This window comes from Rhipicephalus microplus, chromosome 8 (assembly GCF_043290135.1).
Source record: "Rhipicephalus microplus isolate Deutch F79 chromosome 8, USDA_Rmic, whole genome shotgun sequence".
In the NCBI taxonomy this organism is placed as follows: domain Eukaryota; kingdom Metazoa; phylum Arthropoda; class Arachnida; order Ixodida; family Ixodidae; genus Rhipicephalus; species Rhipicephalus microplus.
Window position 1 is genome coordinate 78,978,468 of NC_134707.1, and position 25,668 is coordinate 79,004,135.

Genomic DNA, 25,668 nt, shown 5'->3' on the forward strand with positions numbered 1-25,668 from the left:
CGTAGGCCGGACTGTCCAGCAGGTCTCGCACCTTGTCGTTGTATGCCTCCCTGTCGAGCAGGACCATTGCGTTCCCTTTGTCGACCGGGAGGATGACAACCTTATCATCATTTCGGAGCGCATGGATCGCCTTACGCTTTTCTCTCGACAGGTTGTGCTCACGGCGCTTTCCTATTTTTGATAGTACGCCGATAGCCTTGAGACGCACATTCTCCCGAATGCCACTGTCGAGTCGCCTTATGCCTTCCTTCGTAGCCGCGATGATCTTCGGCAGTGACGGACGTGTCGTGGTCGTGTTGAAGTTGTGTCCCTTTGCCAGCACGCTGTGCTCTGTCGGGGAGAGTTGTTTGGAGGACAGATTGACGACGAAATTCTCGTTGTCAGGACTGTAGTGGTGTTTTTCTCCTTGAAGCGTCGCAAGCTTATTGCAGTTCAGTATCTTTTGGAAAACAAGGTGGCGTCGAGGTTGCTTCGAACTCGTAGTGTGGTTCAGTCTTTAAGAACATCTTTAAATAGTTGTAGGTTGTATGGCCACGAATATGTTTTAGATGATGTGTGCACTAAAAGAAACTCCTATACCAGGTATCATCACCTGCACCTTGTACACAGTTCTATGCACCCTCTCTCAACCATGCAAACCTAAACATTGCATAGACACGGTCTGATGATTCGCTGGGAATCAGAGCCTAACCAATTGTTTTTAGGGAGGGGAGGGAGGGGCATGATGAAGCATTTGTTGCGATGTTGAGAAACAAAACACGCAGCCAATTTTGGCTCACAGAGAAATGAGCCCCTCGATTAAGTCCCTTTCTTTTGCTGCAACACATTGCTTACTTGAGGTCCTTCCACCAGGTAAAACATCAAACAGGCAGCTTCGTGCTGTCCGAGCTCGCACAGAATGTAAAGATTAACTGCCACTGCATGCATGAACTTGTGGGTGTCGTTCTGCAGCAGGAGCACACCCCACGTGCCAGAGATGGAAAGGCTCAAGAAGATGGTCCTGAACCTGCTTCAGTTTCAGGACCATCCTCTTGAGCATTCAGTTTTTCTGCCTTATCATTGCAGTAGTGTGTTTGCCTGAGGTATGTGCTGCACTTCAAAGAGCTCGGGAAAACAAAACAACGGCCCATAGTCACTTGTACCGCGCAGGCGAGCTGTCCGTGCACACGCAATTTTTCAGCAGAAGCGTGCTTCACAGCGCATGATTTGTCACGGTGGTGATTTTGGATAATGTACTTGGTCAACTGGTGGCCAGGTTTTAGTTGTAGTTCCCATAGTATGGCTGTTTTTTGTTCTGTGCAATGAATTTCGTTATGGTCATTGCCACAGCAGCTTCCTCAGCAAACAATGACTCATGTTTTTCATTCGGCGCCAGTTGTCAAAATCGAGTGAGGCTCTTCCCCACCCTTTCTTCCCCATCTCTTCCCCACCCCCTCACGCGTCTGACCTAGAGGTCACGTGCGCATGATGTGCCCAAACAAATCCAATCCTCGAGCACACAAGCGACGTTGCTTTGTTGACCAGCGTTATTTTGTGCTCTTCTGCCTGTTTCTGCGGGATGGTTTGGAAACACTGGCTTAGACGCGATAAAATCGATGAGCACAATGAGTGTGCGAACGTGTAGGAGTGTTCCACGGCGGTCGTCTGCTTGATGCTTTGACCGCAGGTACATGAACGCATGTGAAACGTCAAGACATTAGCCCCGCATCTCATTGTGATTCACAAGAGAAAAATGGAAAAAAGATTCTCGCATTCCCTTATTGCATCTCAATATTTATGTAGAGCTTTATTAATCTTTTCAAGCAACAAATTACATAAATTACGCATGCCATGCTAAATCATTTTTGCCATGTCACGTGTCACTGTTCGCAACGTCGGAGCAGAGTTGTCTTCGTAGAGGATCGTCACTGCATTGCCGTGTAGTAGGACCATTCCTATGCGCACGTCATGCCCTCATTCTCTGGGCGCGTGCCGGCAGCTGGGGGGTGGGGACAGTGTTCATCTCAAAATTTGACCCATTTCCACGGTGCGTAGCATTGCGAATTTTGGCAGATGTGATCATGAACGCCTCGTCTACGCGTTGCGCTTCTCGGCTCAAAATTGTCAAACCTGGTGAGTGGCCCTCGAAAGTTTTATGCCCATGTTCTGAAGATGATGGAAGTATCAACATACTAGTCTTACCCACCACTTCACAAAGTGAACACGCGATGAGGACGTGCCAGAATGCCAGACTGCCAAAAGCTTCGAATTCAAACACAGTCTGCATCTTCACAGACACTCTCGGACATACCGCACTTCAGGTTCTGCTTTCATCGCATTCACCCACTCAGTGGGTGCAAAGGCTGACAAGTAGCATGTGAACTACAAGAACATTTCTGTCTAATGTGATGGCCACTCAGAATTACAGTGGCAAAAAAAACATACATTCCCACTGCTTTGTGTGGTGCAGGGTGGCCACGGCAAGACATAGTGTAAGGACGTTTGGCAAGGACCATGAAGGGAATGGGATTATTTCCAGCCAACGGTAGCCCTTGCTGTCCCCGCTGGCCTTCCCAAGGACATCATGTAATGAACTATCCCCGGAAAGCTATTGTGTACATGTATTGAATTACTTGTCTTTATTGTCGTGGCCACCGGAAAAAAAATAAACACGAGTTACGCGAAAAAAAGAACAAAACAGAAAAATTCAATTATTGAAATCAATAACCAACACAAAAACGGAACACAACGAAAAAAACATGAAAGAGAGCAAGGCTAAACTCTGTTGTGAAATCTGTTTAAACAAATGACTCTCCCTTAAGAATAAAGAACTTGAACTTAAATAGGACAAATCATGTCGACTGAACCCAAGTGCCAAACCGAGCTCCACAGTTTCCCTACAGACCATGCTCCGCTCTCCGAAGACAAAGCCGCACGATGGGAAAGCCTTCTGCGGATCAAAGAGATCCTTCAGAACACGGTATTTTGCACCTTTCTCGCCCGCCTTGTGCTTAAGCACACCTTTATTAGCGTCCTAAACGATCACCAGGTCGATCACCATCACCTGGTCGTCAAACTCGATAACCAAGTCAAGTTTGAGTCTGACGCCATCCCAGGTCATAAATCGCGGCTCCTCACAAACCGTGAGAGCCGGATTTCTTTTCCAGATCAACCTAGCGACCTGTCTGGAGACATAGTTATGGTGTTCTGTGCGAGAAAGGTGCACACTCTCATTCCTGACAGATGTGGAATGCCGTTTTGGGCTTTTCACTGCAACGGCAGCATAGCCTCGAAGTGGGGTCAGTGCTTTGTTTATTCGTTAAAACTCTGGTTGGGTACAGGTTAGTCTGCAAACGGAGTCTCTGGATTTCGTCCCCATCCTTTAACAATTTGGAATCTAGGCTGAGCCACTTGTTAGCGAGGGCCTGATCTTAGTGTGTTAATAGATCTTTATTCGTATAATTCCCTTTTAAACGCGTCCACTACTTTTGTGATCCTCTCTAGAGCGCAGCATTTATGTCAGCGGCTGCGGTTATACCCAACGGTACCTCGAAAAGAGAAGAAATACGAGTGAAGTTCTTATTTAGTTAGTACTGTGTCAAATAGACAGTCCACGAATGGACTGCTCAGCCGCAGTAATCTGGCCAGGCCCTTGAAGTGAAGTGACTGAGACCCTTTCAAGTTGAATTATCCCCAATCCCCCAGATTTTGCCGGAAACCAAATATGTAGATTGGGGAACCCACCGGGCAGACGCAAGGACTGTTTAATCCATTTACGAAGGATACCATCGAGCCTTCTGGACTCTGAAGAGACATCTTGAGTATTAGATGAACCATACAAGAATATCGGCACCACCAATTGCCTGAGACAGTTAACTTTTTGAAATGGTTTCATGTTTTAAAGAAGCCTTTAAAAGTAATTCCAATAGTCTAACAGCCTTTTCAGAGTCGACTCTCGGATTCTTATTTACATATACAGTCACACCTCGTTATAACGAAGTTGAAGGGGGAGTCGTAATTACTTCGTTATAACCATTAGTTTGTTATAGCCAATATCCATTTCTACCGACAATTAGCCAGCAAGAGAGAATGTACTCACCACCGAATATCACAGCAGCCCGCCGCGCCGAGAAAAACGGCCGTCGGAAGGCAAAAAAATAACAAAATAATAAAGAACAATGCAATAATAAAGAACAATACGCCGAAATCTTCGGCCACTTTTTTTTTCTTGATGCCGGACTCAACGGCTCTCAACATTGCAGACTTCTGCTCAATTGTGATGATTTTGCGCTTACGTTTGCCGTTGTCCATGTCTAGCGGCGGAGGGGTGTTGCTCTTCCACAGCGAACGACAAGGAACCAAGCACAAAGCCAACAAAGCCGCAATCTCCGCCGACCCAGCGTGGAGCTGAGGGAAGGAGGAGGTCAGATGCGCGGGCGGGTCAACGAGTTCCACAGGAGAGGGGAGGTCGGCTGACGCGCACGCTCGCGCGAGTTGCTGCGCGGGCAAGTTTTGCCAGGATCTAGCAGGATGGAGCAAGGTTCACCTCTTGGCGCAGTTTGATGCCTTATGAAAATTCTGTCTTATGGTGCCGGAGACAAATAAGAAAAAGGTGTGCTCTTCTCAAACTGTTCATTGCTCCGACGTTTAGATCGGAGACCGATCTTCATTAAGGCCTACGTCTGACTCTTTTTAGATTTTTAGACAAGTTAACAAGCCGGCAATTAAAACGATGTGTTTCCTTGCTAATATGATTCATGTGCCCCCAGTTCGAATGTTGTAGCCGCATGTTCAAGCCCGGAGGCTGCACCACAGGGTGGCAAATACAGTGCCAGTGTCTGTCCTTGCACGTCCGACTGGTCAAGAAGCGTTGTGTACTGCTAGATGATGATGTCAGTGTTTACTCTAGCGAGGCCATTCGTCCATGTGTGAAGTTGTAAGAATGAAGGCCTATGTGGTGCAAAATCCAGAAGACGGACGATGTCCTCAATTTTGGCACGGGAAAGCAAGAACGCAGGGGCTTCAGGCCTAGACATATGGAGGTGTGTGCGTAGACGCCTCCTCTGCGAATCCTCCAACAAGGCACAAGTCGATGTCTGCTGAGAGACCCTTGTCCTGCTGCTTTGGAAACCACTGTGGTGCAATCTCCATCTTGCAGGGGGAGGCTTGGGCACAGGCACGGCACGATGACATTGTTGCGTGTCCTCTGAGTCTAGGGGGCCGCTGATGTGCTTGGCTGGAACCGCCGTCGTTTTCTACGAGCCTTTCCCACTTCCCCGTTGACCACCGCGTCAACAACGGGAGCCCCCGATGTTGGCGCGGCGCTGTCACTGGCGCACTCTACTGTCATCGGCCAAGCGCGAGGGCCAATGGGAGGCGTCAGAGCATCTGGTGGGAAGGCAGTGCTGTTGGTCGGAGCAGAGGATGCCGCGCCGGAATACGCCTGCTCGTGCTGGCATTCTGGCACGTCCTCGTCGCGTGTTCACTTTCGCGAGGCTATCGCCGTGTCCATGTCTTTGTCTGAGCTGGCTAGCAGCTCGACGAAAGATGGCTCGTTGACAGCAAGGCTTGTGGCGGCTTGACATTCACGGGGTCGGGAGTAGTCACGGCTGCCATTTCAGTGCTCGGAGCAGGTGTTGGAGGTAGCGATGTCGGAATGAACTCCTACACCTTTTTCTCCATACACCTGCCGATGTAGTTTACTGCGTGTTGCTCATGAAGCAGCTGTTCTTGTTTCTGCTCATGTTCCTGCTTCTACAGCTCCAAGTTGGTAGAGGCTTGAATACAGATTTTGCGGCGCTGGCGGCAAATTTTCGCTGCCTTGGTCGTAGGCGATTCTCCACGAAGTTCCTCAATCGTGAAGACAGTGGAGGATGATACATGGTCTTCAGGCTCGGGCGGGAAGCTGCTCGCTGTGGAAGCCGGAGCCTTTTTCTTGGCTTTCTTCTTTGTTGGGGCGAAGCCATAACGCTGCATAGTGAGGGGAAATCTGCCAAGTTAGGCGGAGCATGCAAGGGCATGTCTGCTCAGCTTGGAAGCTCAATTTGTTTTGCGAAAAAAGAGAAGCTATTGCCACGTTTCGATATATATTTATTATGTATGCACGTATGTCATCTGACGTCAATATTACGGTACCATTTCAAACAATTATCATGGCAAGCTGTTCATTGTAGACTCGTCCACAACTACTACACCACAACTAAATTTAGAACTCCAAGTGGTTTGCAGGTCAATCACCGGAAGAATAATGTTTAGCTTCATGCCAGGCCTCTGTAAAGTATTGATATTCATAGCAGTGCTTGTGAAAAATTTTTGATCCTGCTGGGCATAAGGTCAGTGAGAACTTCACAAGCCATAGTTAAGTGCTGAGCAATTCTTATGCAGCTGCTTTTTGCAGAGATGACGCTGGTTGGTCACAGTTTTTTGCTGCACTAGTCACAATTTAACCCAAGATCTGGGCCGCACATTTTCGCGTTATGGAGGCATCAGTTCCGTTTTGAAGCTTGAAGGGGCCCTCCTGCGATGACAGCCATGTTCAGACAATTGCTGAAAAGGTTGTGCTGCCGTATTTCTGCTTCAAAGTGTTGTGTGATTGCTGTCAAGGAAACAGTCTATAAAATCAGCAGCCCCGTGCCCTACATAAGATGCTTTGTTAGACACATTGGTTGATTCTGGAATAGACTTGAGCCCAAATGGGCAACACGCAAGAAGGGAGGACAACTGTTCGAGCGCTTGCAACAAACTAGTTTTATTCAGAAAACACATGGCAATATGATATTTGGTACGCTACAGGTGCGCTTGGGCACACATCCAAAAAAAAAAAAAAAATGGTGGGGGGGCGGTGTATCTCAAATTGTGCTTGATGAACTGAAACTCATTCACCCAAAAACATACCAATTTTCGCTAACATAATCTGTGCCTTTCTGTTTTATGTAAAAGCCCTGTAAACGCTGAAGGCATCCCCAGTGGTGAAGTCGTCAATCTTTTTGTAGCTAAATCACCGCACTAAGGTGGCCACCACACCCCACCCTCTTCATGCTTGTAACCTTTATCTTGTCAAGTTGATGTCTTACGTAGAAGAACTGATGAACTGGTAACAGATGACATGCGGCCTATCTCAAATTGCGATCGATCAACTGAAACCGGTGTCTCTATGCCCTCATTTAAAGTTTTTTTTTAATCAAGTGCAGTTTATGGATGTCTGCCTCCTTGTTTAAGCATAATGAAATCCGCTTTATATTTCCAACAACAACCCTGTGGCTGAGGTTATTTGACTAAACTGATGGGTTTGTCATTTCATCCTCATGCCCAAATGGTCCTGTCACCCTAGTGGAGAAGGGTCCACTTTCCTCCTTTATACGTCTTTCAGGCTCTGTAGCCGAGAACTCCTGATGGCCACCAGAGAGCAACCTGCTCTTGTATCTCGTACAGTTCCCATTGCTCATATCCCCTGGTCAGCCGGCTTCATCAATAGCAGGGCATCTGTGCAGACTAGTTCTTATTCTATATTAAACTTGCATACAGCGCAGAAAAAGAGGAAGGGATGAAGAGGCTACAATGGTGAGCCCTGACTTCCTAGTGGATCTTTATTTCGAAAAACATGTTTATACAACTACGTACACGAGATAGTCTACACCCCAGACCACAATGAGAAGCTATCTTTCCCAGTGGCCTTTCCAACAGCCGGCGACACAGGTCCAGATGGTCCACAAGCTTACTAGAAACAAAAAAAAGCGAGAAAAAAAACATTTTGCCTAGAGATGTGTGCACGTGTGATATTAGAAATGCCAGATCTTTTTGTGTTAGCGCAGATGACTTTTGGCTAACAGTCCCTCTCTGCGATTTCTTCTGCTTAGTTATCATTCTTGTATTGTCATCGCGGTGCCTGGCCACGACGTATATATGAATGCATGTACACGTCAGGAGATCGTGCAAAGCCTGTACTTTGTCAAAGCAGACATCATGTTGTTTAAAGGCGGGCTAGACAGACATCAAATTTCTAACAACCCTGAACCCAAGAGGTGTCTCCTCATCCTATTGTTCCACCTACAATATACATTTCAGCTGCATAAGGGTGCCCATTTAAAGAGCATATCATTCAAGTCTTATGCCAAAATCGACTGGAGAAGTGGGTTCGTTATTACGACGTTAACTTGTCGATGCCAAGGCTTTCACGAAACATTCCAAACTGGTGAGAAAAAAAACTTAGTGTGAGGACGTTTGCAAGGCCCAGAAGGGGAATGGGATTACTCCCAGCCAACGTTAGCATTTGCAGTCCCCATTGGCCTTCTCAAGGACGTCATGTGTATAAACTATTCATGGAAGCTATAGTGTAATTGTATTGAAATACTTGTCTTTATTACCATGGCCACCGGAAAAAAATGAACAACACGAGGGACGCGAGAAACTAATAAAAAAACACAACTACAAAAAGACAATTATTGAATTCAACAATCAACATCATAGCGAAATGCGGAACAAAAAAAAAAGGAAACGAAAATGAGCTTAAGGCCTATTTTACGTTGTGCAACCTATTAAGGCAAATCAAACTCCCCTTTAAATCTGATGAACTTCAATAAGCTAAATCGTGCTGACTAAACCCATGGGCTAACCCTAACTCTTTGGTTCCCAGACACACCATGCTCCTCGCTCTGAAGACCATGCCACAGGATGAAAAAGCCTTCTGTGGATAAAACAGATCCTTCAGAATCCCGTATTTCGCACCATCTCGCTCACCTTGTGCTTGAGCACCCCTTAATTAGCGTCCCAGACGATCGCCAGGTCAATCACCATCACCTGGTCGCCAGACTCAACAACCACGTCAGGCTTAAGTCTGACACCATCCCTTGTGGTAAATCGCGGCTCCTCACGGACCGTGAGAGCCGGATTTCTTTTCCTCATCGACCTGGCGACCTGTTTGGAGACATAGTTGTGGTGTTCTGGGCGAGAAAGGTGGACAGACTCGCATTCCTGGCAAATATGGAATGCCGTCTCTGGCTTTTCACTACAACGGCGGCATAGTGTCGAAGCAGGGTGTGTGCTCTGTTTAATAGTTAAAGCCTTGGTTGGGTATAGATTAGTCCTCAACCTGAGTCCCTTAATTCTATCCCCGTCCTTCAGCAATTTTGAATCGTGGCTATGCCACTTATTTGCAAGGACCTGGTCCTCATGTGTTAAAAGATCTCTATTTAAATTTAAAAGATCTCTATTTAGATTTTTTTAAACGAGACCACCACTTTGCGAGCCTCTCTGAAGCGCGGCAGTCACTTCAGCAGCTGCAGTCACTTCAGCAGCTGCAGTTATGCCTGACGGCACCTCAAACAGTGAAGAGAGACGAGAAAAGTTTCTGTTGAATACTGTTTCAAATAGACAGTCCACGAACAAAGTGCCCAGTCCGTTCGTGGACTTTATTGTGAAGAGGTTTTATTGTGAAGCAGGTGACTGTTGCCCATCTTTTCGCCTGCTTTCAGCCGAGTGTTGGCATCATGAAAAAATCGTTCACCTGCTGGAACCTGTCTTGGGGTCATTATTGTCACGACTGAAGGCTCACAAAGGCCTTCTGTTTGAGGACTCATATGCACTGCGGTGCATCCAACAGCTCGCAACTGCCATTTCCGGCTGTCATTTTATCTTACTCTGCACTTTACGGGCAACATAGCCAGCAACAAATTTGCTTATTATTTAGCCACTTCTGGCTAGTGGTTGGGGAACACATCACGTGCTTCCAGTAGCTCATACACCTTGCCAAGGCATCCTACAGTGATTAGCTGATTAAACTGTGAAAGCTATTCTTTTGGGTTCTTTTTGAGCAGTAAGCTCTTGGTTACTGTTGGCTACACATTTACATTGTTGAGGGCTTTTGCTAAACTGGAAAAGTATGTTTTGCTGACAGTAGGATTTGTGTTTGGAAGTCGATGGTTTTTGCTTCTGGACATTCCTTTTAAAAGCCCAAAAGTATTGTCCAGTATGTCTTGGCTCGCGCTTGTAGTGAGGTAGCCCAAGCTATAACGGATATTTAGGAAAAATATCTGTGCTAAAAACGAGACACGATAATGAGAACTAACAACTGGTTTGTTGGGTGAGTACACCACCCTTTTTATCACATTTATAACAGATGTTGTCTAGGATAAATATTGTGCTTTTCAGTGTGACACAGCCTCTCTGCGTTCACTTTACTGGTGAAACCAAGGTTTACATCACATTTCTATGTTAACCCATTAGGGACCAAGAAAAATCTACGCGGTCATTCTTCTTTTTTTTAGGTGCACGATGTCAAAGCATCTAGATAAGAAAATTCCTGAAGTTTTATAAAAATAGCTTTATTCCGTCAAAAGTTACAGTGTACTTTTTATAGTACACTGGGCCCTTTTGATGGAAACAAATATTTGCTCCATGGTGCTACGTCGACGCATGAAACTTATTGCAGCATGCGTGTTTCAAGCAAAGTGTTACATCGCACTTCACACATGCCCACATTGACCTCATGTGGCAAGGCTGGCACCGCAGCTGTTTTTCTAACTTGTGTGGAAAGTGGCCCGCTTTATCAAGTACGATATCACGGACAGTCGAAGCTGGCCGTCGGCGGACACTTCGACTACTTGTGCCGAGACGCATATAGTATCTTGTGACAGTGCGTAGAAACGCAAGGAGGTCCATAGGCTCACCTGAAACTACTTGGTGAATTTTCCAAGCTTTGACCATGGCCATGTTCAGCATTTGTGTGAATAAAGGCCACCACCACTTCTTGCCGCGAATGTGAATTCTGTAGTTGTTTACGGCTTGATCTAAGAGGTCAACCCCTCCCATACTGCAGGTGCAGGTGCTGAATAGTCTTGGTTGTTGAGTGTTCAGCTTCTCGAATAAAGGCCACCACCACTTCTTGCCGCGAATGTGAATTCTGTAGTTGTTTACGGCTTGATCTAAGGGGTCAACCCCTCCCATACTGCAGTTGCAGGTGCTGAATAGTCTTGGTTGTTGAGTGTTCAGCTTCTCGTGGGCTGAAGAAGACCATCGCTTTACATAGCACATTGGTTCAATGCTGTCGTAGTTGGTTGCCATTGTCACTACGCTACTGTCCTTCCACTTTACAAGGAGAAATTCACCGGCAGGGTCGAAACAATGGCGAAATTGTCCTCTTTGTTGTTTTGCCATTTCCTTCTTGCTTGGCAGAGTGCACTTCATGTGGCGATTTTCGCGAAGAGTGTCTGTAGCTCTAAATCTCTTATCACAAAGAGTAAGAAGGAGACTGTGACCAGTAAAAAAATTGTCGAAAAAGACAACATGGTCATTGAGGTTGGAAGTTGCTTCAAGCAGTGAGAGGACAACACGAGAGCCGAGAGGAATGTTATCTGTGCATGCTGATTTTCCACAGTACGTATCAAAAGCATAACAATAACCATTCGCGCTGCACATTATCCAGTTCTTATAACCAAAACGAATCGGCTTGCCTCGCATGAATTGCTTGCAAGGATGGTGTCCAAATTATTGGACCATAGAGTCATCCACTGAAAGATTTTGATGAAATATTCCATGCTGCTGAAATCTCTCATTCAAAAGGTTCATGAATGAACGAATTTTGAACATACGGTCAGTTGTTTCTCCAATCAAGTTATTGTAGGCTAGGTGCAAGAACCTTTTTATCTTAATAAACCTATTTCGGGTCACGCACTTGGTTACATACGGCACATCTACATCTTCGTCGACGCACCAGTAGAGCTTTTGCGTTGGAAGACTATGGTAGCCAGCGAGCATGAGAATGCCAATGAACTTCTTGTGTTCGTCCAAGTCGAGAGAAAAGCCGTGCTCATTTTTCTGTTTTGCGTAGTTGCCGGTCTGTATAATGATGTGAGTGAGAATTTCATTATCAAGGATGGTGCTGAAGATTTGGCTTGGTGAATAACCGGCATAGAGAGCTCTCAACTTGGCCGCGCGCTGTTTCGCGCCGTCTGTTGAATTCGCCCAGGTATACTCAGGTTTCATCGCCTTCCATTTGATAGCAGGGACTTTTGCCCGCTTCAAGGCTGGCGCACACTCGCCATCTTCCTCATTTCGATGCCAGAGAACTTCCAGCGTACCTGCGAGAAAAATGCCCGAGTCTTGCTTCTAGAACTTGCAGCACTTCGAATGTGACATCTAAAAAGCACGTTTTGCTCAAGGAGTGAAGTATTGACAGCGGTAAACGCACGTAAAATAACTTCAGTTGCGCAGCGTAAACAGACGATCTGAATATCTGAAGCACCTGTAAACGCCTACATTCCGGAGGCCCCACCACACATTCGCCGACACGCATACACGTTGATATGCAAGATAAATTGCAGACGGTCTCCACTTCCAGCGAATCATAAACCTCCACCTATGTGTACCTTCACCCCAATCTCCGTGTTTCTGCCCTACTTTGTATTGGAGCACCGTTGCGGTCCTAAAACTACTGCAATTTCTATTTAGTGTTTACCAATGCCGAATATTAAGAAAGCGGAGTGCATCAAGAAAGCCATGCGAAAGCCAAGTAAAAACGCCTTGACTGAATTCTGAACGAAAGGAGAGGCTTGCTGCCAGCTCGTACGAGACGAGCCGAGCACGCACAGTGGGGGTGTGGTCAACGCCAGTGCCGACACAGAAGCACGACATCGTGCGACTAAGAAATGTTCCGCGAAAAGAAAACAATTTTCCTCACCAGAAACGTTTTTTACTGGAGCAGAACCCATACAGTCGTCGTCACCTTCTTCTTTGTCTGTTTCTTCCGATGGTTCTGGAGGGATTACGACAACATCCACGTTGTCATCAGCGTTCTGTGCAATGTTTGCCGCAGCCTTGAGTGCCTCTCTGAGACGACAGGACGGTTTCTTGCCGAAGAAAACATCTGGTTCCATGATATTAGATGCCTGGAATAGCGAGAGCCATTGTGCACACACAAAGGCCCGGCGTACTATATATAGTACAGCAACGTTTACCTAGAGTTAACACAAAGAAAATAAAACCTGTGTAACATTTACAGCAGGGAACGTTTATTCCTTCCCTTCTTGAACTTCTAAAAAAGAAGCCTTTATGAACAATGAAATACTATAGCCAGGAGAAAAAGTTTACGAAGCGCCTTCCTGAGCATTTGGCGGGAACGAAGTTTGCCGTTATTCGACGCAAGACATATCCTCCGCAGAAAAGTGCAAACGCGTTCTCTTGGTTTCGGGGTGTTGGCTTTCTCCCTGGCGGCAGAATTATGAACTACTGAAAACGAAATATTCATTTGCCGTTTTTTGAAAATCAAGAGTAGCTGTACTTTTAAAAGTACAGTGGTCCCTAATGGGAACAACGGTTTCAAAGGGATTATTTCCACCCCTTTTCAAGCCGACGATTTTCAAACCAAGGCATCGTGGCTGCTCTTTGATGTTCTCGCAGAAATGAGATCGGACATTGTACATATGAGATTGCCACTTACATTTTCTGTTTCATCTTTTCAAGCGGACAGCCCTCCAAGAACTTCATCACTCAAGAGAAGTGAAGGCTCAGTTGACCGGCATTATTTCAAAACCGTCAGGCTCTGTGACAGCGCTTATCACATGTGGATTCCGATGTAGTCTGTCGTCACTGTTGTCACATTTCCAGATCTCTTCTAATAGGTGCATTCGAACCCTTCTTTTTGAGGTCTCCAGGCGTGCCTTCACAACGCTGTTCTGGACAATGCCAGGAATTGTGGACTCGCTTTGCAACCCATGGTGTCAAAAGGAGGGCGGAGGAAAGGAGGGCGGAGTGGGGAGCAGGTGAATGCATGGGTGGAAAATTATACTGAAGGGGCCTGCGTACCTACCAACTGGGCATATGTAAGAGGCGCAGCTACGGGCTGCATAGCCGGCACACAAGGAACAGGCGTGGCCGCAGGCTGCTTGTGGGGAGCGAGCAGAACAGCCTGAGCGGACAGCGGCTGCTGCGTTTGACGAGAAGACGGCGGCTGCTGCGTGAAAGAAATGAAGGACAGTTGCCGAGCAACTTTTTAGTATACAAAGTCTTTAGCAGGGACCATGGGGTTAGATATTGCCGCATGAATTCGCGTGGTTTTCGTGTGGAAGAGGACGAAGAGGTTGGGATTGAGCCGCTTTTTAATGCCGCATGAATTCGCGTGGTTTTCGTGTGGAAGAGGACGAAGAGGTTGGGTTGGAGCAGTTTTTCTTTTTGTCCTAGCTTGACGAGCAGTTCTGCGGAAGGTTTCCTTGAGTGAGACAAGATTGGTGACAAGATTGGTGGAGCTGCTGGGTACGACAACTGACGACGCACCCCATGCACAAGAGCCCATCCAGGAGCCGGAACACAAGCCCTGTGCCCGTGGACACGCCAGTTCACAGAACAAGCCGCCGCCAACGAGGCCTACCACCAGAGACACCGGCACAGCTTATCCATAGAGCGACTATGACTTCGCCTCAAGGCGTCATGGAAACTCCTACGTCGTCGGCACCAATTTATTGCACTGTCCAGAACCCGCTGATGCCTAGTCCCTTTCACGGAGAGCTGTTTGAGGATGTGGACGACTGGCTGAGCGAGTTCGAACACGTCGCAGCGATCAACTACTGGGACGAAGCCGCCAAACTCCGCAACGTCTACGCGTGTTTGAAAGACGGCGCCCGAACGTGGTTCATGAACAGAAGTGATGTCTTGACATCCTGGCGCGAGTTCCAGCATCGCCTCTTGGAGACCTACCGGAGCCCCGACCGCCGCGATCGTGCTGAACGTGCATTGCATTCACGCATCCAGATGCCTAATGAGACCGTCACCATGTACGTGGAGGACATGACGCAGCTTTTCAGGCGAGCGGATCCGGCAATGCCAGAAGAAAAAAAGCTACGCTATCTGATGCGAGGCGTGAAGGAGCAGCTTTTTGCTGGTCTAGTGCGGAGTCCTCCGAAGAGTGTAGCAGAATTCCTGACCGAAGCCACTACGATGGAGAGGGTACTTCATCAGCGGTCAGCCCTACTCAACCGGCAAGTGAATTCTGCATCACCTACTGAATTTTCCGCCAGCTTCGGGAGCAACAGCATTGAGTGGATTCGCGAAATCGTCCGCTCCGTCGTCCGCGAGGAAATCGCGAAACTACACGGGGCGAGACAGCCGGAGGTAAGCAGCATCACCAATATTATTCGGGACGAGGTCCAGCAGGTGCTTCACAGCCGTCGCCCTCAACCAACGGTTACAAATCTAGAACCACCTCCTGCGTCCACTGATGTTGGGAACCGCACATATGCCGAAGCTCTGCGCACTTCCATGCCGGTCTCAAGCCCTGCAGTCCCAATCCAGACGATGCCGCCAGTTTCAATTCAATCTGCGCATGCTGGTTTGGACATCGACGGTCGCCGTGCCCCTCCGCGGAAGTCCGATATTTGGCGTACGTCGGATAGAAGACCCCTCTGCTTCCATTGCGGTGAAGCCGGTCACATCTACCGGGAATGTCCATACCGACAACTTGGACTGCGCGGTTTCTCTATTCATTCGCCTCGTCCCCTAGTTGGTCAGAGGCCAAGAGAAATTGAGGACTACCTCGCGCAGCAACGTCTGCCTTTCCCACGGCGTCAATCGCGGTCTCCATCTCCACGACGACCCGCAGCTATTGGACCACGTCTCAGTACGATGGCACGGGGACGTTCCCCAAGCCCTCGTCGGGAAAACTGAAGGCAGCGACCTTCGGGGGCGAGGTCGCTGGGACTAAAAGTGCGGAAGACCTCCTATCGACGCTTCCACAAAACGCTGCAGACATTGAATTGACGTCTGAGTGCAGTGCGAGAGAAATGCCGGATTGTGCGTCTGAACCCAGTGGCCGAGTCTCACTCGACATTCCCGTGCTGATAGACGGTCTTCAGGTCAGCGCATTGGTGGACACAGGTGCAGATTATTCTATTATGAGCGGAAAATTGGCAACCAGTCTTAAGAAAGTGATGACACCTTGGAATGGGACGCGTATTCGCACTGCTGGAGGCCACGTTATTACTCCATTGGGTCGCTGTACCGCAAGAGTGGAAATACGCGAGTCAACGTTTGTGGTAACCTGCCTCGTACTACGCGACTGTTCTCGTCAGCTCATCCTTGGAATGGACTTCCTTCGAGAGAATGGCGCGATCATAAATCTCCGCGAGCGAATGGTGACTTTCTCGACGCAACTTGCAACCGATCGAGGCGCTGATAGCTGTCGTAGACCTGCGCTGCGTGTTGCCGACGAAAGCGTGACGTTGCCTCCCCGAGCGACTGCTTTCGTAGAAGTCACCTGTGAAGACCTCCAAGACGGTGACGTGGTCGCCGAGAGCAACGTATCCCTTTTACTGCTTCAAGGTGTGTGTGCAGTGCGAAGCATTCTGCGTGTGCGTGACGGACGGTCGCAGATACTCGTCACAAATTTTAACTTCGAGCACCGACATCTTTTCCGCGGCACCACCGTGGCCTTCGGAGACCGTGTAGCGGATGTCACCGAGTGCTTCGCATCCGAGGAAATGGTTGATGGAGATAAGTTTCTGGACCACATCGACGTCAGTTCGAAGCTTTCGGACGAGAAGAAGGCCGCACTGCATACCCTGCTGAAGGAATTTAAATCTTGCTTCGCCTCTTCATCTAGAGTCGGTCAAACACCCCTCATAAAGCACCGAATTATTACCGACGATGATGTTCGCCCAATCCGCCAGCAACCTTACCGTGTTTCGGCTAAAGAACGCGAGACTATACAGACGCAGGTAAAGGAGATGCTTGACGACGGGGTAATACAACCGTCGAGCAGCCCGTGGTCCTCGCCAGTCGTTCTAGTAAAGAAGAAAGACGGAACGCTGCGATTCTGTGTTGACTACAGGAAACTCAATAGCGTCACCAAAAAAGACGTCTACCCGCTTCCACGGGTTGATGATTCTCTCGACAGGCTACGACACGCGAAGTATTTTTCATCGATAGATTTGAAGAGCGGCTATTGGCAGATAGAGGTCGATGAGCGAGACAGAGAGAAGACAGCGTTTGTAACTCCCGATGGGCTTTATGAATTCAGAGTTCTTCCTTTCGGCCTCTGTTCGGCTCCCGCAACATTCCAGCGAATGATGGATACCGTCCTCGCTGGCTTGAAGTGGCAAAGCTGCCTTGTATACCTTGATGATGTGGTCATCTTTGCCGAGAGTTTCGAAGAACATCTGAAGCGTCTAAGAATGGTTCTGGAAGCTATTCGTTCGGCCGAACTCACGCTAAAACCCCAGAAGTGCCATTTCGGCTACGATGAGCTGAAATTTCTGGGACATGTTGTGAGTGCGGATGGAGTGCGGCCTGACCCAGAAAAAACTGCAGCAGTCGCCACCTTTCCTGTGCCGTCAGACAAAAAAGCGGTACGGCGTTTTCTCGGCTTGTGTGCTTATTATCGCCGATTCATTACCAACTTCTCGACGATAGCCGAACCGCTCACGCGACTCACCCGAGATGATGTACCGTTTGCCTGGACTACAGAGCAAGAAGCAGCTTTCACAGAGTTACGGCAGCGAATGCAAGAGGCACCTGTTCTTGCGCATTTTGATGAGGACGCTGATACCGAAGTTCACACGGATGCAAGCAACGTCGGACTTGGCGCTGTCCTTGTACAACGGCACAACGGCGTAGAACATGTCATAGCTTACGCCAGTCGTACTCTCTCTCGAGCCGAGGCCAACTACTCCACTTCAGAGAAGGAATGCCTCGCAGTCGTGTGGGCAACGGCAAAGTTTCGACCTTACCTCTACGGCCGTCCCTTCAAGGTGGTGACCGATCACCATTCGCTGTGTTGGCTGGCCAATCTCCGTGACCCGTCTGGTCGTCTCGCTCGGTGGAGTTTGCGCTTGCAAGAGTTTGACATCATGATTGTGTATAGGTCTGGGCGCAAGCACGAAGATGCCGACGCACTTTCTCGAGCACCCGTGGGACATCCTGATATGGACTCGGAATATGCTGATGGTTTTCTCGGAGCCCTCAGTGATTCTGACTTTATGTCTAGACAGAGAGCCGATCAGGAATTGCGCCCTATTATTGATTCCTTAGAAGGCCGAAATTCTCACACTCCTCGGCGCATCGCTCGCGAATTGTCATCCTTTTGTCTAAGGAGGGGCATTCTTTACAAGAAAAATGCTCGAGGTAGCAACAAAGCCTTCCTCCTCGTTGTACCAGCCGACATGCGGGATGACATCCTCCTCGCGTGCCATGACGAGCCCACGTCGGGACACTTGGGCTACTCGCGGACTCTCGCCAGAGTGCGCCAGCAGTACTATTGGCCACGACTTTCGACCAGTGTACACCGCTACGTGCAAGGCTGCCGCGAGTGCCAGCGTCGCAAGACGCCACCCGTGAAACCTGCGGGCCTTCTCCACCCTATTACACCACCACGGACACCTTTCGACCTCGTGGGAATGGACCTTCTAGGACCCTTCCCTTTGTCGGCCACTGGTAACAAATGGATTATAGTGGCAACCGATTACTTGACCCGGTATGCTGAGACAAAGGCATTACCCCGCGGCACGGCGTCTGAAGTGGCGAAGTTCTTCGTGCAGCACATCGTCCTCCGGCACGGCGCGCCGTCATGTGTGATTACGGATAGAGGAACATCATTTACGGCACAAATGCTAGAGGACATTTTCAGACTGAGCTGCACGAGTCACCGAAAAACAACGGCTTACCACCCACAAAGTAATGGACTGACGGAAAGGCTCAACAAGACCATAGCGGACATGCTGTCAATGTACGTGGACGTGCAGCACAAAACCTGGGACGATATCCTCCCATACGTCACGTTCGCATACAATACGGCAATGCAGGAAACAACCCGATTTTCACCTTTCCACCTTGTTTATGGACGCAACGTACAAACGATGCTTGACGCTATGCTGCCGTACGATAATAGCGATGCTCTTTCTCCAGAAGCCGAGCAATACACGCAGTACGCCGAAGAGGCTCGTCAACTGGCTCGCGTGAACATCGGTCACCAACAAGACGCAGATGCACGACGTTACAACCTTCGCCGTCGAAACGTCGCATACCACCCGGGTGAACGAGTGTGGGTGTGGACTCCTGTCCGACGACCAGGCTTGTCTGAAAAGCTTCTGAGCCGTTATTTCGGACCATACAAGGTTATCCGACGTGTGAGTGACCTTACATACGAAGTACTTCCGGACGGCACAGTGTCGTCACGTCGACAACATCGGCCCGAAACTGTGCATGTCGTACGACTCAAGCCGTACTACACACAATAGTCTCTGTGCTTGCGAGTTACTTCGCAAACGTGACAGTGATCTCATGTGGTGTTTTTTTTTTTCTTGACTCTTCCACTGGTGCTGTTGTGTTCGCGCATGGTCCAAGTGCTTGTGCGCCCTCTTTGTTTTCCCTGGCACTCACTTTGTCATTCTCTACGTCAACGCGTGTTCTAATTATGGGTTTTTTTTTTTCTTCTTCTTTTTATTTAGAAGCATCGAGTCGATGCTTTTTAAAAGGGGGGACTAATGCCGCATGAATTCGCGTGGTTTTCGTGTGGAAGAGGACGAAGAGGTTGGGATTGAGCCGCTTTTTAATGCCGCATGAATTCGCGTGGTTTTCGTGTGGAAGAGGACGAAGAGGTTGGGTTGGAGCAGTTTTTCTTTTTGTCCTAGCTTGACGAGCAGTTCTGCGGAAGGTTTCCTTGAGTGAGAATATAGAGAGGTGAGTCAACGGAGGCGGCCGGCGTGGCGAGTTAACGGCCGCATTTCCGATTGCCGCGACAGATGGCGCTCGCGCACTGCGAGCCATAGCGGGCCGCTCCGGCGGCTCGGGGCGGCCGCGAGGAATGCGCGACGCGGGTTCGAGCGCGTGAAAAATGAACATGTTCTGGCGGCCCGGCCAGTTCATTGAACTTGATTCAAATGCCACAAGAGTAGCAGTGCAATGTATTGCGAACAGAATGTTTCAAGTGTTGTCTGCTTTTCAGGAACTAAATCGCTTAAGGCACGATCAGTCACAACATAGCGCAAGCGCGTGTTCGCAATGCAATGAAAGTCTAGGATTCCTATCGAACGCAAACGTCAGCATTGCGGTTAATTACGAGCGTTTCGAGAACGTGTTGTAAATAAGTGAGATCCAAGTAAGCCTTTATCTTCGGCTGTAGCGAGGTATCATTGGTACGCACACTTCTAGCTTGATTTCTGCAGCCAGTGAAGTAGGCTAAATCGTTCCTCATTCTTGCAGTTAAAGTACAACTTCAGACATAATGAAAACAAGTGAAGACAAGTTTTATTTAACTATTTACAGCAGTGGATTGAGGTGCATGAAAGAAATGAAGAACGGCGTGCCTCATAATCATAAGGTGTTCTTGGCACGTAAAACCCTTAAAACAGCAACGAACAGTCAGTCGCCTGTACGGAAAATGGGCATTACACCAGCTTGGATTTCTTTCTGAGCTCTCGTGTTTTGTTTGCCCGTTCGTGCGCTTTTTGTTTGCAGTATTGCCTCATTCTCATTGAAATATAATAATGCAATATCTGGGCGATTATGTCGGTCTTGTGAATAGCACACGGAAATGCGAAATGAAAGTTATCCATAACCTCATCCAGAGTTTGCTCGTAAGCAAACTTGCTCGCAGAGTACTTCTGAAAGCAAGTTTCTGTGGCGCAAACCAGATTAAACACGTTGGTGGTAGGGTGCAGCAGGTTTCCACGAGTCTTGCAGTTTACAAAAGCAGATTCGGGCTTCTCTGAGGTTGTTGTCTGTGACACAAGCCCCAGCTTACATTGAGAGCAAACCGTGTGCCTCAGAAGCTTCCTATACAAATACCCCGTTACATAATAAACAATACAATCTTCCACAGTCGCACTTGTGAGCACATGAGCAAACGCCTCTTCGCACTCTACATCTGCGTCAACCAGACCATCAAGCTTTCGCTTCAGCTCCTCAAGTTTCGTTTCTTGCTCACAATCCACTTGAAAGGCTGATGTGAAATTCGAGAGCCCCAGAAATGGAGGTTCGTTTGCATTCTGGACCTCACAATTCCCAAATTTTGGCGGCTTAATTAAGCTGTATATGGACAGCATGTTGTAAAGCTGTAAGAAAGTCGGCATCGACGGATGCACGTTCTGACCAGCAGCTTGGCGAATTGTTCCAAAAAATCTCTCGAGCACATCCTGATTAAACTTGGCTGTTAGAACGTAGTTAAAATCACAAGTCTCAAGAAGATACTTTGAAAGCTGAATTGCAGACAGGATTGTCACACGCAAGCCCTCAGCTGTTGACTCTGTCAAAAAGTCCTCGCGTGATATTGTGCCAGAAACAAGCTCCCTCTCCCATGTGTTCAACCAATGCAGAGAGGAAGCTAGGACCCTCAAATCTTTATCGCCTTGTCTCAGTCCCTCCTTTGGATGACTTCGGTTAAGTGCATCAAACAAGTCATTTATTCTTAGCGTAAAATCTACAGTGGCTTTCACATCTTGCAGACCTGACGCTCCTCTGCTTGAGTAGTATTCAAGGCCCTTAGCTACACTCCTGCTGAACACTTGTGTGGCCAATTTGACTCTCATTTTCTCGGTGCTAGATGGGTTCATGTGTGAGAAGGTGAGTTTTGGACAACCCCTCAGGTAACCAGGAAGCTTGCGCACCTTTGGACTTGTGTTCCACTTCATCTCAGTAAAAGCAACGTTGCGGATTCCATCCGTGTCCCGCCTGTGATAGCCCCATGATATGGACGAAAGAACTACGGAGGCCGATTGCTCGAACAAGTTGTTGAAAACTTGTTGACGAGACCCCTCGGCAGACGGAATGACTTCCGGGGCGCCAACCTCGAACGGAGCCGCATCGGTGCTTTCAGTGGATGAAGGTCCTGCATGATCAAGGTCACTGACCTTGGGATCATCTGCTTCTTCAGCTTTCTCGGTACTATCTGCCGGATGAAAGCGCTTTTGCCTAGGAACGCAGGCAGGCTGCCTGACCACTGGTCTCTTCCGATGTTTTACCAGTTTGGAGAGGTGTGCTGGACAATCGGGAAATATCGACGGCACTGCGTCGTCAGATAGGCATGCTCGGCGTGGGGTACTCACAAGGACGTTCCCGTTGTACTCAGCCGTCCAGGTCTTTGAGACAAAGCGGGGCTCGAAATGTCGCTCGCACACGTGGTCCGACGCTTCAAGGATCCGATCCTTCCGCAGAACGGCATGTCTCCAAAGTTTCAGGCGAGCTTCGTCTTTCGGGGCCGAAAATAGAGAACACTTTTGCTCGCAGGACTTGTAACCGGTATTACACCGTGGTACAAAGCACTTTCTTCCCATTGTCGAAAGACATACATGAGCTGCCAAGTCGAAAACACGACCAACAGTGAAACGCGCGCGCGCGCCAGAGGAGAACTTGCAGCGAGCGCGGCCCGCACATGGCCCGCAGTGCGCCACCGCCCTCTCTCGGAGAACTCGTGAGCTACGGTCGTTAACTCGATGCAGGCGCTCCTTTCGGGAAGCGGCGCGTTCAGTCACCTTATATATCTAACACCATGGCAGGGACGGTAAGTGATCAGAAACAATAGTACGGCTAGAGAGAGAGTCGGCATGTAAGGAAAAAGGTCGAGTCAGGGCGCGCTGCTTCAACTCGTCAAAACTTTGACACAAGGTGGTGAGTTCCACAACGATGTCAGGATTACGGGCCAGGAGCATCTGAAATGTGCCATCATTGACCTCTTGAAGATGTGCTGAATCCTGTCAGACTCGGGCATGTCGAGGTTGACATGGTTACAAAGACGATCTCTTCAATATAACTTGCGAATGACTCGCATGGCTTCTGTGCGCGAGTATGCAAGCGTTGTTCAGTGTAGGACACACAGACAGCAGGTCAACTGAAAACGTCTGCAAACGACGTCTTGAAGAAGTACCTTGTCTGAATGTAATTTTTGTCGTTGTAGTACCACATTTTTTTAGAAAAGTAGGAATGAAAATGTTCAGTAGTTCACTTCTGAGGAAGCATAGGCCTCCTAATGGGCTCTCCTGGAACCTTCCTCCCCAACTTCCTCAGACGCGTGAGCCCCGGAGGACACAGGGGCATCGCGGCTGCCACTACCGAGAATGGACGAGGGCGTCGACCCAAATCTCTTCGAAGAGCTGGACAAAGAGTTTCCTGCCAAGAGCTTCCTGGGGGTATCAACTGTACGCGTAACCCGATGTCGGCGAGTTCCTTGTAGTCCTTACCCCCAATCCGGAAGGGCCGCTGGCGGTACCAGCGGACCGCGAGGAAACTGACTCAAGTGGGTCGGTCATCTCCGCGTCTGCTGCCACACGGGGTCGGTACCTTCTTGGCCTGTCGATGCCAAGTGCGCGTTGCCGTGCTTCTCTTACGGGGCACTGAACTTCCGAATGTCCGAACTTGGGGTTGCGGCAAGATCAGTGATGTAAAAGATGACGTGAGTCAACTTGTCAGCGTCAGCCCACTTTGTTCTTAGCGCTCATCAGTTCGTATTGAGTGAACCAGTCTTCGTCAGTCTCTTCAGTACCGCCAAAGGCCATACTTTCGAGGGTAAACGGACAGGGGTCTCCACTCGGAGTTAATGCACTGTTGCAAGACAGCTCCAACGGCCACGCTGGAAGCGTATAATTTTTTATTTTTTTTCTTTACTCTGTAGATGGCTCAGCTTAATAGTCTTTTTCTCTTCCTTCGCTAGGTCACCAGCTCGTCCCCCCACTCCCTCGAGTGCTCGTTTTAAGGAGTAACCCGCTCTCACCTGTGTTGTGCGATCTCGAACCAGCTCAAGGAGCTCTCCACTTACTCTCACAGTCATATTACTGAAGATGTGCTTGCGCTTCAGCTCCTCCTGTGCCTTACCCAAAGCACACTCAGTGGTCCTTTTCTTGGGGTTGTTGAACGTGTAGCCCTTGAGAGATCCAAGAACTAAGTTGGCAGGCAAAAACCAGTTTCTGGTTGTCAGGCGCACTGAAGATGTGGTCAAAAAGCAGCCATCGCCCTCCTTCGTTCACCCGCCGGCCTGTCCTCTGCCATTCCTTGGTCGTCAGAAGCACAGGCTGCCTTTACTGCCGCCAAGCAAGCGGTCGCAAAACGCTGTGCTTCTTATTCATCCGCGCAACAACGCCCCTACTCGGTTGATGGTAGACGCATCCAGTGTGGCAAAGCTAGTGGACCGCTCACTTGAGCATGCTGTTAAGTAACTCTGCATCGAGCTGTCAGCTGCATTCAAGGCTCTCTAAAAGAGGTCACCAAAGGAATCATTTTTCTATTATTGGCTGATGAAATACTCCACACTCCTCAGATATTCAAGACGTTTTTTGGAGGTGTAAACAAGGCCGCTGCTCGCGTATTCCCTCTCCAACACCAACAAGGTTTCAGATTAAGGAAGGGAATCTCGCGCACTAGCGGCTCCTTTTTCGTATGACCTGTTCTGTGCCCGCTTGACCAGCTTCACGGTTTTCTTTGATGGCTAGTTCGATTGAAGTGTACAGTGTGTGAAGGTGGAACACGTGGCTGAATAGGTGACCAGTAAAAGAGCTAGGGATTGTGGGATGCACCGTCTCCTACCGGCTTCCGGTTTCAGAAGAATAGACGACAGCAAACCGCTTAGCCGCAAGCCTCGGATTATTCGGGATTCCCGCGTTTGGTCGCCCGTTTATCTTTGTCCTGATAAAGCATGGTCGGTAGTTCAGCCGTTGGCTTCTCCAACTTGAGAATGCAAGGCAAATGCAGGTATCAATTGCCATGTGATGAAGACAGAATTGAGGTGGGCCACGACTGTGAAGAGAGCCACAGCGACAGGTAGCCTTTGAGTACGGAACTTTGAAGCCAGAATGCGCGAAAATCATTTTATCACAAGTACGTGGGTATTCCACACTAAAAAAAGCTTAAACATGAATTTGCTGTGAATAATATATTGAGAAATAAATTGCCGCGCAGGCGCGCCTAGAAAAGATATTTTGGGAACGAGGGGGCGAAATCTACCTGCCATACGAGATTAGCGCCGGCCATTGCACCTATATATATATTTATATGACAAAAAAAACGCGAATGCTTCACTCAAGAGTAAGTTTACACGAAGCGCTGGACGAGTTCATTTGTGTTTATCTTGGTCAAACTGTACGCCAGGACGGCACCTAAAGGAAGAAGTGCGTTAAACAAGCGCAGGATTTCGATTATTCGGCGCCGTCTATGCCTGACTGTGTTGTTTATGTGCCGCCGTGTCGTGCAGCTTGACCAAGATCAGCGTTCAAATAAGCATCTGACTTCGACTAAGAAGTGCATCTTATAGTGCACTGGAGGCTAGAAAAAAAAAACATCTCAATGCACGCAATAAGTGTTCCGCTTCATGCCGATCGGCTGACGATGTCAGCCGAAGCAGCGATCGTGAAATGAATTCTTAGCACACTGCTACAGTCATCCCCATCCACTGAGATCTTTAAAATGGTGACTTTTTATCTTCTGTACCGTATCATATAAGGAAAACTGTTTTGTGTGTCGACTGATCTGCTAGCCAAACTGACAGCACCCCTGATCAGCATAAAAGCATTGCCGATCATTTTAGTGCGACTAAGTTTCCGGACCGTTCATGGTTTTCATAGCTTGTCATTGTCACAGTCACGGTTGGAAAAAAAGTAAAAAACACCGACATTGCACGGCAAGGTGCTTTTTTCAACAGAGCAGTACAAAAAAGCGCGTGTTGCTACGGACTCATGCGGTGCGTTGAACTAGAAGCCGTCGTATCCCACAGTTCCCTGCAATCGC

The 25,668-nt window shown here is 48.5% G+C and overlaps 1 protein-coding gene across 3 annotated transcripts in view; it reads left to right on the plus strand.

Moving 5' to 3' along the window:
- Positions 1-25,668, plus strand: part of LOC119163854 (uncharacterized) — a 254,482-nt gene that overhangs the window by 115,897 nt on the left and 112,917 nt on the right. The window contains exon 12 of one of the 3 annotated variants that reach the window (XM_075872190.1): positions 2,450-2,858. The exons of the other annotated variants lie outside the window; for them this stretch is intronic. Within the exon in view, the coding sequence (XP_075728305.1) occupies positions 2,450-2,475 (26 nt within the window). The 3' untranslated portion in view covers positions 2,476-2,858. Of the gene's footprint in view, positions 1-2,449; positions 2,859-25,668 lie in introns of those variants that run through there. 3 annotated transcript variants of the gene reach the window in all.